The sequence below is a fragment of the Bubalus bubalis genome, chromosome 16 (assembly GCF_019923935.1).
Source record: "Bubalus bubalis isolate 160015118507 breed Murrah chromosome 16, NDDB_SH_1, whole genome shotgun sequence".
In the NCBI taxonomy this organism is placed as follows: Eukaryota; Metazoa; Chordata; class Mammalia; order Artiodactyla; family Bovidae; genus Bubalus; species Bubalus bubalis.
This window is the reverse complement of record NC_059172.1, coordinates 44,012,006-44,029,599: the sequence shown is the minus strand read 5'-3', so window position 1 is coordinate 44,029,599 and position 17,594 is coordinate 44,012,006. Positions and strand designations below refer to the sequence as shown.

General features: G+C 51.3%; 1 protein-coding gene across 4 annotated transcripts in view; it reads left to right on the top strand.

Moving 5' to 3' along the window:
* The window catches only part of GALNT18 (polypeptide N-acetylgalactosaminyltransferase 18), a 391,174-nt gene that overhangs the window by 324,315 nt on the left and 49,265 nt on the right, over positions 1-17,594 (top strand). For 3 of the 4 annotated variants that reach the window (XM_044929523.2, XM_044929524.1, XM_006045991.4), the window contains one exon: positions 11,179-11,343. The exons of the other annotated variant lie outside the window; for it this stretch is intronic. In XM_044929523.2, coding sequence (XP_044785458.1) covers positions 11,179-11,343 — 165 coding nt within the window. The remainder of the gene's footprint in view (positions 1-11,178; positions 11,344-17,594) is intronic. 4 annotated transcript variants of the gene reach the window in all.

Sequence of the window (17,594 nt, the reverse complement as noted above, 5' to 3'; positions counted from 1 at the left end):
GCTGTTTGTCAGAGAGCAGATGGAGCAGGTGGTAGACGACCAGACATAGCTTTAAAGGGTTTTGAAAAGCACCTTCCAGAATAAGGACCTACAAAGGGCCAGCAGGCAGACAGCAGGTGTGTGAGTTTTCTTGAAGATGGAGAAAGCACAGATGAGCAACAGACAGCTGTTTTTATTTGGACAACTGGACTCGATAGAAAGGAGTGACAATCATCAAGAGCTGAAGCAGACATGGGTAGCTTAAGCTAAACACAAAGGCTGGGTGCTGTTAGAGAAAGCCAACAGTGATTCATTTCTAGACTCAAAAGGAGGGTTGCCTGGGGAAAGGCAGAAATGGGGCAGCCCTCAGCAGTACAAGTTCATAGATCTTCTCTAGGGAGTTCCCCTAAATGTGTCTTATTAACAGCTCTCGCACTGCCTCATCTCTGTCTCTCCATTTCATGATTTAAGTTCCTGGGAGGAGGGAGGCTTCTCAACCCCTTAACAGCTCTGTTTTCCCCAGTGGGCAGGTGGTAGTCTCACAGCATACAGACCGCCGGGGGCCCGTCCCTGGGCAGAGCCATTCTCGGAGGAGATGGTTCACCGTTAGGCATCACAGGCTCAGTCCTGCCTCTTCGCAACTGCCGGCACCAGTCGCTGGGTCTGCCCTCCTTGCCTGCTTCTGACAGCAACACCCATCCTTGCCATGCTTCCTCTCTGTGACAAGCACAGACCCTGACCCACCTCACTGGCCATCGCTATGGATGGGGCTATTGGTCTGTCCCTCGGCATTGTGCTTCTGCCTGAAGTAGCCTTCATCTGCAGCCTCCATCCGTGGGATTCTGCTGGAAGAGCTGTTCAGGCAGCCACCTGTGTCAGGTGTGGGGTGCAGACAGAGACTCTGCAGGAGGGCTAAGGGAGGGGTGGCAGGCGCAGAACTGGGTGTGGGGCTGAGGTCCAGGCTGGGCCAGTTGGCTGGCACTGCTCCCTCGAGACAGACACTGGAGGCTGCAGAAAATGATGGGCTCAGCCATCAAGCCCAGTTCCAGGGCACCTGTTCCTTGCCTTATCCTGGACCAGTGCTGATCTTATTTCCCTAAACTTGGGCTCCCTCTGCAGCTCTCAAATTCTCCACTTACACCCACATAATGAATAATGTTCAGAGACTCAGCCCACTCCTGGGGATTTACTAGGGTCATGTGAACCTCTAGCCTCACTAGCTTCTCATTCTCTGAAGAAAGCATACTAGCATGCATATGAGTGAGAGATTTCCTTGTAAAAAAAAGAAAAAGCAGACATTCAGAACTTCAGTACTTTATTTGAAAACATTCTGATAATAAATATAAGAATGAATAAATGTTATACATGCATGATATCTGCATTCACCCTGTGCCAAGGACTAACTGGGCTGTATGACTCCATGAAACTTTTGCCTCATTCCCTTTGGTATTCTGGAAAGGTCTCCTGTATCTTCTGTATTAGTTGAGATTCTTGGTTCCAAGTGACAGAAACTCAACTCAAGTCAACTTAAATGCAAAACAGATTTTATCACCTAATGTAATTGACAAATTCATGTCTGTCCCGGCTTCAGGCAGGGCTGGATTCACGGGCTTGAAAGGCATTTACCTAACTTTCTCCCTCCCTCCCTCTCTCACTCTTTCTCTCACCACTCTATGACTCTGGTTTCCATTATGTGTAAACTTACTCTCTCCTTAGTCAAAGAGGAAAGGGCTTCTGCGACTCACCTGACGAGAAAGGGCAGCAGAGCCTCCCAGCTTGGCCCCACAAACAGGGAAACCAGGGGGCTTTTATTGGCCCAGACTTGGTCCCGTTCTGGAACCAACCCTGGACCAAGCAATGGGGTGCTCTACTTGGCCAGCCTGTGGATCAGGCCTCCCCATATGGCCAGGGTGAGCAAGTTGCTACTACAAGAAAGTGAATGCGACTCTCAGCATCAGGAATCTGGCAGCCTTCTTTTCTGGTTTGTCTCTGGTTTCTCACGGGTTCCCATGCAGGAACCCCAGGTGACCCCTGTCACTCGGCTCTCTCCTGAGAATGAGGGGCTCACTGGGACATACTCCTAGCCAGGAGACCCCAGCAGACCCAGGGAGAACAGACAGTGCAAAGCAGGGGGTTAGGGTTGCTGATGGGACTGGCTGGGCTGCCCACAACCTCACAGGTGGTGGTACAGAGGTGACACCTGTGCTTCGGGCACAAAGCCTGGGATGAAACATGAAAACACACAGCCAGCGGGGAATCGAAGGCAGACTTTCTGAGCCCAGCAGTAGTGCCCATGACTGCTCCCCAGCTGCTCGGGTCAGGTGCACGTGCTGCACGGGTGCTAAGTCACTCAGTCGTGTCTGACTCTTTGTGACCCTAGACTGTAGCCCACCAGGCTCCTCTGTCCATGGGATTCTCCAGACAAGGATACTGGAGTGGGTTGCCATGCCCTCCCTCAGGGGGTCAGGCACACAGTGGGAGGCAAAAGTTGGCCTGACTTAGCCTTTTCTATTCAGTCTTATGTTCAGAGACCACCCCTCAGTCCGAAGCTCCTCTCTTCTCCTGGCTGCCCTGCCAGCCCACCACTGGGCTTTCCCAGATACTCCTGCCCAGCAGCCTGAGTCACCTCTAACCTCAGCTCGCTGCCAGGCAGCTTAAATGTCTTTAACTCCTCTAAGGATCCCCCAGGTGTGCAGACAAGCAGAGGGCTGGTTAATCTGAAGTCACAGCTCCCCGTGGCCATCAGGACACTGTCCAAGCGCTGCAGACCCTAAGCTGCTTCCCCAGCTCACCTCCCCGTGCCCGAGGCATTCTCCTTCCCCAGATGGCAGTGCAGCACAGGGCCTCGGTGATCTTGTGTATCCCAGTTGCTCTGCCAGAGGCCGCTTGTCCTCGTCAATTATCCAGGCAAACTGCTCTCTTCCTGGGCTTCCTGGTAGCTCAGCAGTAAAGAACTCTCCTGCAATGCAGGAGATACAGGAGACTCAATCCCTGGGTTGGAAGATCCCCTAGAGGAGGGCATGGCAACCCTATCCAGGATTCTTGCCTGGAGAATCCCATGGACAGAGGAGCCTGGCAGTCTACAGTCCATATGAGCACGAAGAGTCAGACATGACTGAATCGACTGAACATGCACCCATGCTCTCTTTCTAGGCTGTGCTCAGAGCTCATCACTCACTGACCAGCCCCCAGTAGAGTTCATCACTCCAGCTCTGGCCCCCAGTTCTCGAGTGCTTTGGTCTGCTCCTAGTCTGTGCTAAGCTTGGCCAGGGGGCTATTCTGACTGCCCTGTTCAGCATGACTGACTCCCTTCCAGTCTGAGAGCTCCTGAGGGAGGCCCTACCTGCCGCCTCTCTGCCTGGCACAGGCCCACACCGTAGAGGGGACCAAGGAGTATTTGCTGACTTAAACTAGACGGATTGCTGTTTAGGGGCTGAGTGCCAGTTACAAGGCTGGGGGGTTCATGTGCTTAGCCTCACCACCTGTTGCCTCCTGGACTCACGAGAGCAGGGGCAGAAAGGGGGTTCCTGAGCAAGGGACCTTGCTTTCCACATGTGCACTCCTTCACGGTTACCAAGGCAGAATGTTTACAAATGTTTCCATTCCTTAAATATAACCGGTCCTGTGGTTAGTGAACATAAGATCATTTTGGAAATGAGTCCTCTCTGTTCCTGATTTAGCATCAGTGCCCTGCGGCTCTCAGCATGGAAACCTCTGTGTCGAGGGGTTAATGACCAGTAACCAAGCCCTTAAATCAGCCCTCCCTGCCTGCAGCAGGGCCAGCAGCTCATTCTTGGTAAAGAAGACAAAGGCCGTTTCTAGTACAAACTGCGAATGTCACAGTGGCCACTAGAGACTGAAATTTAAGAAAGCATGGCCCTGTTCCTTATCCCTCTGCCCCAGCCAGCCAACGTGCCCACACACTGCCCGCTGTTTCTGTGAATCTTACAACAGGTCTACTGGCCGGGCAGGCTCGGGGAGGGGACCCCAGGCATGGGGGCACTGAGGCAGGGCAGCGGGACCCCCCGGTCTCTTCTCTCCCTTTCTCCCTGGCTGCCAGTTCCTTCTCCAGTCCCTGCGGCCAGACGAGAGGACTGATCAGGCTCGTCATCCACAGCTGTATTCTACAGTCAGGAAACTGAGGCTCGGAGTGGCTCCCAGCTAGTCATCGAGAGCGGGGATGCTGAGTAAAGACCCGAGCCCTCTTGACTTGTAAGCCCACCAGACCACCCGTTTCCTAGACCAGCAGTTCTCAAATGTTCACTTATATCAGACTTCGCTGGAGGACTTGTGAAAGCTCAGATTCCTGAATCCTACTCTTAGAGTTTCTGATTCAACATGCCTGGGGTTGGGCTTAAAAAATATGCATTTCTAACAAGTTCCTGTCTGGTGCTGGGACCACACTTTGAGAACTGTTGTCCTAAACACGGTGCATCCTAACCTCTCAGAGTCCTCCAAACAATGCCCTGCAGACAGATTTCGCTGGCCCCCCACGATGAGAGGGAGGCTGGGAAGCCAGCTGGTTGTAGGTGCTGGCGCTACGTTTCCTCCCGAGGCTGCCATCATCCCCTCGATACACCCAGTTTTCCACCTTGGCTGCTCACAGGAATCACCTGGGCCCCACCCCTAAGACTGTGATTATAGTTTTTAAAGTTCTGCAGGTGATTCTGTTGTGAAGAACACCCAAGCTTGATCACATTTAGGACTGTGTCCTCTTCATTTCTCTATGCTCCCCCATTTCATTTGCTCACAGATCTTTCTCCTCTCCCCTTTGTCCAGGAAACCCACCCTCCAGCCCCCAGGTTGGTTCACCCTTTGATGGACTTTGTCAACACCCCCATTCTGATACTCTCTGGTCATCCAATTAGTGTAATTTCTAACCCTTAGACTGTCACTCCCCTGGGGTGACGTCCACCCCTACACAGAGCTGGGCCACCACAGTCCTCCAGGGTACAGATCCCCTCCAAGTATCCTAAGAAATGTCCACAAAGACCCCACTTTTCCCATGAAAGCACTCTGAAAGAGTTGTTTTCTCCCTGTTCTAGAGCTTCTTGTCAAGTGTGTCCCCATCTGCCTCCCCATCACCCTTCTCCAGGCCGAGGAATGTTTTAGCCAAATACTACCACTGCCGCCCCATCTCCTGGTGCGAGAGTGTCTCTGTCTCTAAGATACCTCGTTTTTCAAGGGCACTTACTCAATAGGCCCGCAGTGTTGCCAAGGAAACATCGCTTAATGGAAGAAACAGAGTCGCTCACAATCCACACACCATTGTTTGCAGGAGAGCCGGTTCTTCTGTTGTACCTTGAAAATGTATTATTAAGTTATCTATCCAACCCCATTTTGCTCCCTGTTCCTGATTTGCTAGGAGGCCCTCTCCCACCACCAGCAGCACCCCTTCCCCTGCCCGTCCCATGATTTGCTGTGAGGGCTGCAGCCTTTCCACAGAGGCTAAGGTATGCCAGTGCAGGTATGGGAGTCTGGACAGAAGAGGGGACGGAATGATTGGGACGTGTGTAAAGTGGCCCTACGAAAGAATGCAGGGGACTAGCGGCCTGGAGGAGGTTGGAGACAGGAAGTTAAAGCTGGTCATCCAGTGTTCACAAATTCTGATTGGTGGGGTTTAAGCTGATGAAGGTTTACTGGGCATTAATGACCTTCTCCTAAATGAAGGTCTCATGGTTGACCTCAGTGGTTTTCAAACTTTTTTGGTAAATTCTTCATAACCCTTTGTTCAAGTAAAATGTTACGTGAAAGTTGAATAAAGAAAGCAAGCCCAGGTTGGGCTGGGAGAGGGGGTCCTAGAACCCCACCCAGTGGGCCGTCCTCCTAGACCTGAGTGCCTTCAGGGGCGCCTGAGACCCTTTCTTGGCGTCCCAGGACTCAGTGTGAATGATCTGGTGGAAATGACCTGGCAGTTCGCTTGCTGGTTCTGAGGGGTGACTTCAGGAGAGCCCTCAGGGATCCTCGTTCCCCTGCCTGAACTGAGGGTTCGGGGCTGTGGGGGAGATGGCACCCCAGTTCCAGCCAGGCTGATGGGAGGCCCCTTTGGGCAGCTGGGCCCGGGGAGGGGGAGGAAAGCCCTGAACTGCCAGGATCTCGGCCTTCCCGGGGAATCTCCCCCCCATTACGGAGGGAGCAGAGCCATCTGCCTGTGCAGCTGGCAGGGTCTTCAGAGCTCTCTTAGCCTGTTTCCTCACCCCTACAGCGAGGGTGGCCTCAGGTGTGGACGGTCCCTGGCATGGTGCAGGATACAAATGTTTGTTTTCTTCTCACTCTTCCCCGTCCTGAAGTGTTTCTACCCCCAGAGAGGTGACCTTTTATACAGTGAGGGCTGGAGCCTCTGGAAGGCTGCAACTCAGTCTGACAGAGGCAGGTCCCACCTCCAAGCTGGCCAGGGAGAGAAGGGATGCTGGGCACAGCTGGCAGGGGGCCCACCCAGCTCCTGCAGGGCGGGGGCCCTTGCCTTGTCTGGGAGATGAGGTGACAGAGCAAGGGGAACCTCTCGCCCTGGGGGGCTTTGCCTAGCCTCGCCTCCGTGGCCCTGAAGGCAGGAATGTGCCCCGAGGGGCACTACAGGCTCCCTGGCTGGCCATCCGGCTCAGCAATGGGTCCTTACTTCCTTACAGGAAGACGCCCCTGGCATGAGACCCAGCATACCATATGTCTGTCCATTTCCCTCGCTGGTGATTTTTCTCTTTCAGCATCAGATGGGGTTTGTAGGCCTGCTGAGCTCTGTGGGCTGAGAGGACAGTGAGCTGAAGCAGTCATTTGTGGCTGAGGAGGAGCTGGGGGGTCAGGGATGTGTATATGTGCCCTGGGAGGCAGGGGGAGTCATAAATCATCCACAGACAGGATAATAGCTCGGCCTCACCTCTGATGTGAGTCACAGGAGGGCTGTTGCGGTCTTAGCACTTGGTAGCACCTTGGATTCTAGGCCTTTTTGTCAAGGGTCCTCCAGCCCGCGGCTGTTCTCTAATCCAGAACCGCCCCGCCCCACCCTTTGCTCACAGGATCACATGGAAGCCTCCAAGCCGGCCTCTCCCCCTCCAGCCTGGTCACTGGAGCTGGAGTGACTGGACGGAGGAGGGAGGCGAGTAAGATGAGAGGTTACAGGCACAGCTTTGGCATCAAACTGCCTCGGTTTAGATTTCAGCTACTGTTCTCCAACTGTGTGACTTTGGACAAGTTCGTAATTTCTCTGTCCCTCAGTTTCCTCATCCACAAGATGGGGGTGATGGTAACACCTGCCTCATAGAGTTGTTACTAGGATTCACTGGGATAAAGCATAGCAGCACTTAACACTTGAGACCGGATAGTTCTTTGCTGTGGGGGGCTGTCCTGTGCATTGTAGGGTACTGAGCAGCATCGAAATCTCTACCCACTAGATGCCAGTAGCAGCCTTTCCCACCCCCATCATGGCAACCAAAGATGTCCCCAGACACTGCCAAATATCCTCTAGTTGGCAAAAGTGCCCGCCACTGGGAATCACAATTCTAAGTCATCTCCTATTAAATCTCCAGTTTCCCTGTTGCTCAGAAGCATAGCTGGGCCTGCTGGACCTACAGGCACTAAAAGCGTGGTGTCTTGTAAAAAACTGTTTCCCTCTTTAGTGTTCAGGCCATTTATTGATTCAGTCCACCGCTGATTGGGCTTTTGAGGTGTCCAAGTGACAGCTTAACAGAATCTTCTTTGCTAAGTTGCCCTGTGATCTGACCAGCTAATGGCTACCCTACTCGAGATGCACTTTGTTGCTTGCTTTTTAAATAACAAACAACTGTCTGTCCTTATTATGATTTTCCCAGACTCTGGAGTAGTAAACAGCTCTGATGACAGCGGTACCAGATAGTAAGTAAGTGGACACATGACTCTCTGAGCATCTCCCCCAAGCACTTCAGAGCAGCTAAGTGGATAAAACTGGTTTCAGCTATTACCTGGGCAGCTACTTGTGTCTGTGGAGCCCGCCCTAGAAATGAGAGCCAAGTCCTGGTGACAGGGATGAAGGAAGGAGTGGCAGTAACTGCCTTCCTGGCTGTCCTTGTCTGGCAGCCCACACCCCGGAGCTTCAGGAAATTCGGGTCCTGACCTGCTATGTGACTAAGAGCTACACTGTCCTGAGGACAGAGTATGGTGCGTTCAACCCAAGGGCATATATATAGCTGTGCATTTTTGCAGAGAGGCTCTGGTAGCAGGCTCATGCTTTCGTGCATTGAGGGAAGGCTTTTTGGAGGTAGTGAGCTTTTATATTAACTTTCAACATAGCAAGAGTTGGGGTAAGAGATGCAGGAAGTAGGGACGGTTCCCATATCAGTGTGTTTAGGACCACTATTTTCTTATATGTTAGTTTCCCCAACTTGACTGTTGGATCATCCAGGACAGGGAACCATGGCTTTCTCAACTGTGGACCCTCAGGACCCAACTTAGAGATTACTTGTTAGATGATTGGGTAGATGGATGAGATTCCTACCTGCATCTAATTTAATTTCCTAAATCCTCAGATCAGATCAGATTAGATCAGTTGCTCAGTCGTGTCCGACTCTTTGTGACCCCATGAATCGCAGCACGCCAGGCCTCCCTGTCCATTACCAACTCCCTGAGTTCACTGAGACTCACGTCCATCGAGTCAGCGATGCCATCCAGCCATCGCATCCTCTGTTGTCCCCTTCTCCTCCTGCCCCCAATCCTTCCTAAATCCTACCAGTCATCAAATTCTCCCTCAATGCCAATAAACTGGAAGCCACAGCAGGTCATCAACTCCCCTTGATGGTGAACTGGGAACCCAGGCCACCTGATGGATGGTCTCAGGATTCTGATGAGAAGCCCATGTCTTACCCAGTTTAGGTGTCGACTAGGGCCTCCTTGGTTCTGTGTTCTAGTCACATTTCCATGTTGAAGGCAGGCATTCTACATTTGGCCTCTGCTTAGAACTTTGGTCACCCTTTACCTCTTTTAAGGGAAGAATCAGTCACCCTGGTAGTTTTGATGTCCATTTCCATGGATTCATAAAACTTCCTTGGAGAGCAAATCCAGCTGTAATGAATGTCTACAATCTGTCTCTCCATCCTTTTTGTCCTGCCCTGCGAGGCTGACTTTACAGAAGTTTCCATGGGCTCCTATGTTGTCTGACTTCCAGCTGGGTTGTTCCAATGGGCCAACCCAGCAGAGGAACGGACTGGGGAAGGGAGAGTGATATTGGGGTGGTTATTAACCACCACTCACCATCACCTCAAACCTCTCCCTCCCTGAACCCTTCTCACAAGTCTCTCCATGTAACTTTTACACATTCTGGTGCCTGCTGTCTCCTCTCATCCCTTTGAGCCTGGTGACAGTAACAGCTCCGTGTTACTGTCCCAAGGAACTAAACTACCCCAGTGCTCCCTTCCCCTAGACCCACACCGCTGAGAACCCTGCCTGTATTTACCCTCCTTGGATTCCTCTACCTGAGCGTGCCACCTATTTCCTGCTGGGACTTTAGCTGATCCACTGGCCTGAGGCTCTTTTTAACGTCTGAAGGATGACTGCCTCTCCACCCCTTCCCTGGATGCCGAAGTTCAGGAAGAATATGGCCCTGAAAGTCCACCCCTTATTTGCTCTCCTCATGTGCACTTCCCTTCTCCCCGCACAGTCCCTTTCATGCTCTGCACCCTGTTTTAAAAGTCCTCGAGAATCACCTTCTTTAACTAACACAAGAAATACTTCCTTTTACCATTTGAAATTAATCAAAAACATTTACCAGTGAGAGCTTTTTTTAACAGATCAAGATAACAATAGGGCCTACCCTGAAATCTAACCTAAAGCAGAGAAGTACGGTGTCTTGATTTGTCCATGCGACCTAATCATAGGTTGGGGTTTTAAATTTCTTTGGTGATACAGGATGAGAGCTCACAAACCCTATGACTGTCCTTGTTGGGAACCGTTGCCTAAGGTTGGGGGAAGAGACTGAAAACTTGAAGGCCAAGGTCCTATGGCTTTCGCTAGACCAGAGCCAGCCCGATCTCTGTAAATCAAGTCTTTCATTTGTATTGCCCATGGCGGTGTTTGCACTACAGCCACAGAGCTGATTTTCCAGACCATTTGGCCCTTTGTGCAAAACAATGGGTAAAACAGCAGCCTGACTGCTCTCCTTTGAAAGGCCCGCTTACATGGTTGGCCCTTGACTGGCATCTGGGAGCTTGGATTGCAGGAAGGTTCCCACCACTCCCACAGATGGTAAGAGCGGCTCACTGTGCCCAAACTGATTATACAACTAATATGGTTTATGCTGAACACCTGCCTTCCTGCTGGAAGTCTGCGATAGGTATGTACCAGGCAGAGGCTGCCTGTGTGACCAGCCTCCAGTAAAAAGCCTGGGTGCTGAGTCTCTAAGTGTTTCTCTGGTAGATAACCCTTCACAGGCATTATCTCAACTCCTTGCTGGGGACTCCTGGGCATCTTCTGTGACTGCTGTAGAAGGAGCCTTGGGAGCTGACACCTGGTTTCCTCCAGGCTTTGCCCTCATGCCTTTCCCTTTGCTGCTTTGATTTATATCTTTCCCCCAGAATAAATCATAGCTGTGAGGGCAACTATATGCTGAATCTTCTGAGTCCTAGAGAACCACCGAACCTGGTGGTGGTTGGGAGACCTCCCAGCACGCTGCAAAGCCCCGGATACTTATTTTCCACCTGGCCCTTTAAGAAGAAGTTTGCCAACTGCTCTACACAGTCTTAGGATGGATGGAAATTGCCTATTACATATCACCCCTCCCACAGAACTCTGAGCTCCCTAAGACGTCACCCAGGTCTTTTGCTCTTTAACTCCTGGTCAAGTGCAGCATCTTACACAAAATATTTATGGAGGGAAGAAGTCAGCAAGCCTGCAAATAATGGATTCAAGCAGTGTTTCTTAAACTGTGGGTGCTGAAATCCATTTAAAAGGTCATGACCACTGTTTTTCAATGAAAAAAGTATAGAAAATTGAGTACACTGCATATAGTGAGGCTAAGTTTGATTTCTTGAGAATTTTGTATCAGTTATACCTCTGGACCAGGCACTGTACTGAGTCATAACGTAAAAGGGTCTCTTCTTGTCCATTGCAATGGAAGATTATTTGAAGGTCCCTGGATTGTGCTCTCTTGGCCGGCTGCCCGAGGAGATGTCCTGCAGACCCTCCCCACCTCTCTGGCTGTTAACCTTTGACCTCATTCTCCCCACCCCCGGTCCCCAGAATGTGTACTACACGAGCAGCCAGCAGATCCACGTGGGCATCCTGAGCCCCACGGTGGACGACGACGACAACCGGTGTCTGGTGGACGTCAACAGCCGGCCGCGGCTCATCGAGTGCAGCTACGCCAGAGCCAAGAGGATGAAGCTCCACTGGCAGTTCTCTCAGGTAGCGGCGCCCGAAGGAGCAGCAAGAGGAGCAAGGGAGGGGCCAGGCCTGGGAGGCGTGGGAGGAATGGAGGGGGAGAGCAGAGGAGCCGATCTCAGGATTTAAAGAGCACCTACTATGGGCGGGGGTGGAATTGGTTAGCTCATTGACTCCTGATACTGGCTCTGAGGGAGATTATTATTATTGTTGTTATTGTTGTTGCTTTAGTGGTATTTTATTTAACTTTTAGATATAAAGAAACAGGCTCAGAGGTGGGAGTCCCCTGCCTGAAGTCACATAGTTATCGGGCAGGGCTGGGATTGAAACTCTAGGTCTCTGACTCTAAAACTCACATTTCTTCTGCATAAGCCCCTTCTGACAAGCACAGCCCCAGGATCCCAGGTACAGACCGTGCTGGGTCATCTGTGATCTGTGAGCCACTCTGCCTTCCTCCTCGTTCTGTGGGGAATGAGGTTTCCTCAAAGGGCAGTGTCTGGGGACCATTTTGTGAAGGGCAGTCTGCACACTGGTGACCATGAAACATTCCTTTATTAAGTCTCCATCAATTCTGAGGACTGTATTTATCTTCCTGCTCTGCAATGGCCCAGTTATAAAATGATGCCCCAGGAGCAGGGCGCCAGCTGGAAACAGCCCATGATGACCCAGCTTTGAAGAAAACCCATGCCTTGGTCCAGAGGCCTCCAGCCCCTAGGGAATCCACTAAGTTAGGATCCATTTCCACCCACAGATAGGAGCATCCACCTCCCAGGGAGTACAGGGAAAGCACTCATAACAGGAGGTAAGGGAGTTCTTTTAGAGCCTCAGGGCTGCTGGGGGCTGCACGTGGTAGATGCTCCTGGGGAAGTCAGAAACAGAAAGTCTATACTCGTGGGATGTAGAGGCAGAGGCCCCGACTCAAGACTCCCAGCAGGCTGCTTCCACCCTGGAAGGAGGCTGACGGGCACAGGAAGGAGGTGTTCGGTCGGCCTGACCTTGATTCCAGCCCTCACGTCCAGTTACTCTCCCCTGTAGTGGTGGACGGGGGGCGGGGAGGTCCAGCTACATCAAGTCTGGCACAGGGCACCTCTGACCTGTGGTCTGGGTGTGCAGAACCAGATAGACCTGAGAGAGACCCTCAGTTGTGTCCTAAATGGATGGTGAAGGTCAACTCTCAGCGACAAGTTCAACCTAAGTCATAGATTCACGGGCTACTTGGAGGGCAGGAGTGAGCGTCTAGACCAGGACTTTTTGACCCCAGAAAAGCAGATGCTGGGGAGCAGCACAGGGAGACAAACGACAGCACGCCTAAGGGCAGGTAGAGGATGCAGCTCAGAGTCCAGGCTGGGCCTGCGCAGGGTGTGGGGTTCAGTGAAAGGGAATGGTGCCCAGGGACTGGGGCCTCCGGTCCTGCCCCTCCCTATCCATGTGACCTTTGACACGTGCTGTAAGCAATAAAGTTCTGTCCCATAGGAAGAATGAGCTAAGGTTCATACCGTGTTCACCCTGTGCCAGACTTCCGGGTGCCGGGCACACACCAGCTCATTCAGTCATCACAGCGACTGCATGTGATTTGCTGTGGACCATTAGCCCAAGATCATAGATGAGGCACAAAGATGTCAAACAACAGACCCAAGGCGCTCACTGGTTATTATTATTACTCCTGACCTACTTCAGACTCTCTTTTCTACTTGTAAGTGTGTGAGGATGTTGGAAGTGGCCCCTAGAAGCAGGTCAGGGTCAGGGCTGAGGCTTAGAATAGAGGACACGGCTTCCTCCCCCCTCCCTCTCTCCTGGTGGAGCCCACGTGCCCCAGTTGTGGCCTGTTGTGGCCCCACGCTGTGCCCAGTGGAAGGCTCTATCAGTTTCCTCTGCCAGGTTTCTGGCCCGGAGCGACATAGCACAGGGCTGCATCTCCCCTCTTGCTGTGCAGTAGCTCAGTCATTTCCAGCTCTTTGCAGCCCCACAGACTGCAGCACACCAGGCTTCCCTGTCCTTCACCATCTCCTGGAGCTTGCTCAAACTCATGTCCACTGAATCGGTGATGCCATCCAACCATCTCATCCTCTGTCGCCCCCTTCTCCTGCCTTCAATCTTTCCCAGAACAGGACCTTTTCCAATGAGTCGGCTCTTCCCATCAGGTGGCCAAAATATTGGAGCTTCAGCTTCAGCATCAGTCCTTTCAATGAATATTCAGGGTTGATTTCCTTTACAACTGACTGGTTTGATCTCCTTGCTGTCCAAGGGACTCTCAAGAGTCTTCTCCAGCACCATTCGAAAGCATCAATTCTTCAATGCTCAGCCTTATTTATAGTCCAATTCTCACGTTTGTACATGACTACTAGAAAAACCATAGCTTTGACTAGACCACCTTTAAATTACAAGGCAGAGGGAGCCCTGAAGATGTGTGGTCAGGGAGGAAGGCTAACCGTGGGCTTGGTGGTGAAGTGGCTATTGTCTCCCAGCTCAGGTTAGATGCAAAATAGACTCGCAGGCTGGAGGCAACAGAGAGAAATGGGTACATCGGCCCGTGGAGGTGAATGGGGCTGACTTGGCTGGGTGGGATGGGGACTGTACCATCTGGAGGGTCTTTTCGCGGCTCACATCAGTGCTGCCTTCAGTCACTCTGCTTCGCTCCTGCTTTCAGTTTCCTCCTGGGAGTTGTATGCCACCATGCAGGAAGATGGGGGTGATGGGTTGGGGCAGGGCTGGTGGCTTTTCAGAAGAGATAGTACATAACTTAACCCATTCCAGTGTTCTTGCCTGGAGAATCCCAGGGATGGAGCAGCCCAGTGGGCTGCCGTCTATGGGGTTGCACAGAGTCAAACACGACTGAAGTGACTTAGCAGCAGAAGCAGCAGCAGTACATAACTTGGCTCTTGTAGATGACATAAGAGTTTGCTCCATATAGGAGTTGAGAGGGGGCACTCCAGGGAGAAGGAATGGCATAGGTGCAAGCTGAAGGCACCAAACCCAAGCTACGTGCAGGGAGCTGCAGATGGTGCATGTGGCTGGATCCTGGCGGGCATCGTGGGGCACACCTGGGGATGCGTCTGAGGGGCAGACGGGCGTGGACCTGGTCCCATGGAAGGTGAGGCTTCATGTGGGGGACTGGTGTGTTAGGCCTGTGTTTTGAAAGCCCACAGTGGCTGAAATTGTGGCGCTGAATGGTGAGGAGAAATTCTAGAAGGGGGAAAGAGGCAGGTAGGAGAGTTGCCAGAGGCTGAGATGCAGTTTGAAAATTTAGCCGTTCCTTCCTCTTCCTCCTTCTCCTCCATGACCCTGGGGTCTTCAGGACCCTGCCTCGCCCCCACGATCTCCTGTCAGGACAGAATCTGAGGCAGCCCCCAGGAGCCCAGCGTATGGTGGGGTGGACCAAACAAGCAGGCAGGTGTGGCTGGGGGTCCTGGGATGGGCAGGCACGCTGCTTCAATGCACTGGGAGAGGGAGGAGGAGAGGACCCAGGTTGCCCTGGAATACCATCAAGAAATCAGGGCCCAGCCAGGGACCTGCCACTCTGGGAACTGTGTGTCACTGGCTATGAGTGCCCCTGAACTGAACTGAAGTGAGCTCCCTGGGCTCTTCTGAGTCCTTGCTCCTCCCAGAAGCTCCAGAATCACCAGGAGAATAGAGCTCAGACTGTCTGTGGGGCCTCGGCCTCTGTTTAGCCTCATGCAGTTTGAATCTGAACTTGGGCTGCTTTGACATCCCATCCCTGCACACAGGCACGTCCAGCTCCTTTCTAGCCCTCGCAGACAGATGGCCTTCCCACCCATGCCCAGATCCAGAGGCCTTGGTGCCCCAGCTGGCCCTCATCTCATCTGCCCTTTTCTGACTTGGGCAGAGAAAGGAATATTCCTCCAAAATCCAGCTCCGTCCTTCACTCATCTCAGCACAAGCACAGCCCTGAACAGACAGCCCCACACACTCATGCTTGAAGGGACAGTCTGACCAAAGCAGGCCGTGTTAGCATGTGCAGCCCTGAGCACCTGGCAGTTTTTTGCTCCTTATACATAAATCTAATTAGAACCCCCAGGGCACTCTGGCATCACCTCTTTGATCCTTCTACCAAGGAAACTGTTTGGAAATAATATTTTTAAATCCCTAATTTGCAAACCCAGAACAGCCACTCTCACTTGATATTTAAAAATTAATGTTTGTGAAATTTTGTTTCATGCGAAATGATCAATATTTATCAAGCATCCTGGAATCTGTCCTCAAGCCCTTACTGTTTAGGAACTACTGTTGACAAGGCCAGAGGAAGCTGGGAGCCTCTTAAATGATTAAAGTTATGACCTGGGCTAATTTTCTTGCAACAGGTTTTAATCTTTGCAAATTACAAGGGGATTCTACCAACTAAAGTGTTCTGGCGCAGAAGTTGGGCTGAAAGATTTTACTGGTGCATTTCAAATCTCCTTCTCACTTTCACATTCTGCATTATTTACTCTCCTGAGGGCTGCTTTTAAACTCCACAGACATTTAGGCTGAATTAATTCCAAAATAATCTAGTGTGATTCTCCCAGTTTCTCCTACAAAGAAGATAGTATTTGCATATCTTAGTGTTCCATCTCATAGCCTGCTTTTCTGTTTAACAAATAAAATGCCTGTCCTCTAACCCCTGCACGCTCTTCTGAATTTCCAGTGCTTCAGGATGAATCAGAACAGCATTAGATACTGACACTGAGAAACCACATTTGATGAAAACATCTCTCAGTAACGCTGATGTACAGGGCTCTGATGAGCAATCTTCCAATGATGAACATTCTTTCCTTCAGTCATTCATCAAACATTTATTGAGCACAGTGGTTGGACAGGAGGGATGCAGATATGAATCAGACACGGCCTCTGCCCTGGAGGAGCTCTTGGGTGTATAAACACATAACAAAACTGGATGGCAAGAGCAGAAATGAGGGGGATGGATACAGTGTTCTGGAAGCCCAGGGTGACGGGCTCTGTCTGCACAGTTCAGGCATGGCTTCACATTTGAGACATGTTTGATCTGGATCTTGAAAGTTGCAGGATACTTCCCAGGTGTAGAAAGGAAGAACAGCCCATGTAGAGGCTCAGCATGGGCAAAGGCAGAAAAAGGCAGGGTATGTCTGAGGAATAGAAATTCAGTGTCGCTGTGGGTGGAATTTAGAATTGGGGTATGAGAGAGATGAGACACAGAGTCAGTTTGGAGGCAGGTAATGGTCATTGAAAATTAAGCCCACAGGTTTGACTTTACCTTAAAAGCCAAGGGAGGAACTAGGAGTGTTCATGGGCTTCCCTGGTGGCTCAGATGGTAAAGAATATGCATGCAGTGCAGGAGACCCGAGTTTGACCCCTGGGTCAGGAGATCCCCTGGAGAAGGGAATGGCTACCCACTCCAGTACTCTTGCCTGGAGAACTCTATGGACAGAGGAGCCTGGCAGGCTATAGCCCATGGGGTCACAAAGAGTCCAACAAGACTGAGCGACTAACACTTTCACTTCACTTTTCACAGGAGGGGTTCAATAAGCTTTAGATTGACATGATGTGGTCTGAATACCTCTGGCAGCAGAGTGCAAAGTGGAATGGAGGACAGAGAAGAAAGTAGGAGGCTGTTCCATCATCCTTGTGAGAAAAGGGATGGATGAGGTTGCCATGGGGGCATGGGACCAGGCAACTGCTGGGGAGAACATTGAGAGACAGTTCATCAGTCTATCGGAAGTAGTGATGAATTAAATGGAGGTAGTCGTGAGTGGAGATTATGAATTGAGGGCCACCCCAGGCTCTGAGTTTGAAGAAGTCAGTTAGCACCCATCTCTAAACAGCCAATATTTCCCATGTCAACAAGTGATGAGACTTCATTAACATCAGAAGTGGTAGTTGTTCCTTCATGATTTTTCTAACTTGTGACTCATCCAGAATTAAAGAATTTCCTAAACTGACTATGTCCTGGGATTATAGACTCATATACATTAGGTATAAGACTTTAGGGCTTCCCAGGTGTCACTAGTAGTAAAGAACCTGCCTGCCAATGCAGGAGACATAAGAGACACAGGTTAGATCCCCTGGAGAAGGGCGTGGAAAACCACCCCAATGTTCTTGCCAGGGGAATCCCATGGACAGAGGAGCCGGGCAGGCTACAGTCCTTGGGGTCACAAACAGTCGGACATGACTGAAGCAACTCAGCACACACACGTGCATAAGACTTTAACCTCCTCAGAGTACCCCACATACTGATATCTGGGGGATTCTGGGATTAGGCAATGCAGTGTCAGTGAAAGAGGCATCTAATAAGTGCCCCTGGA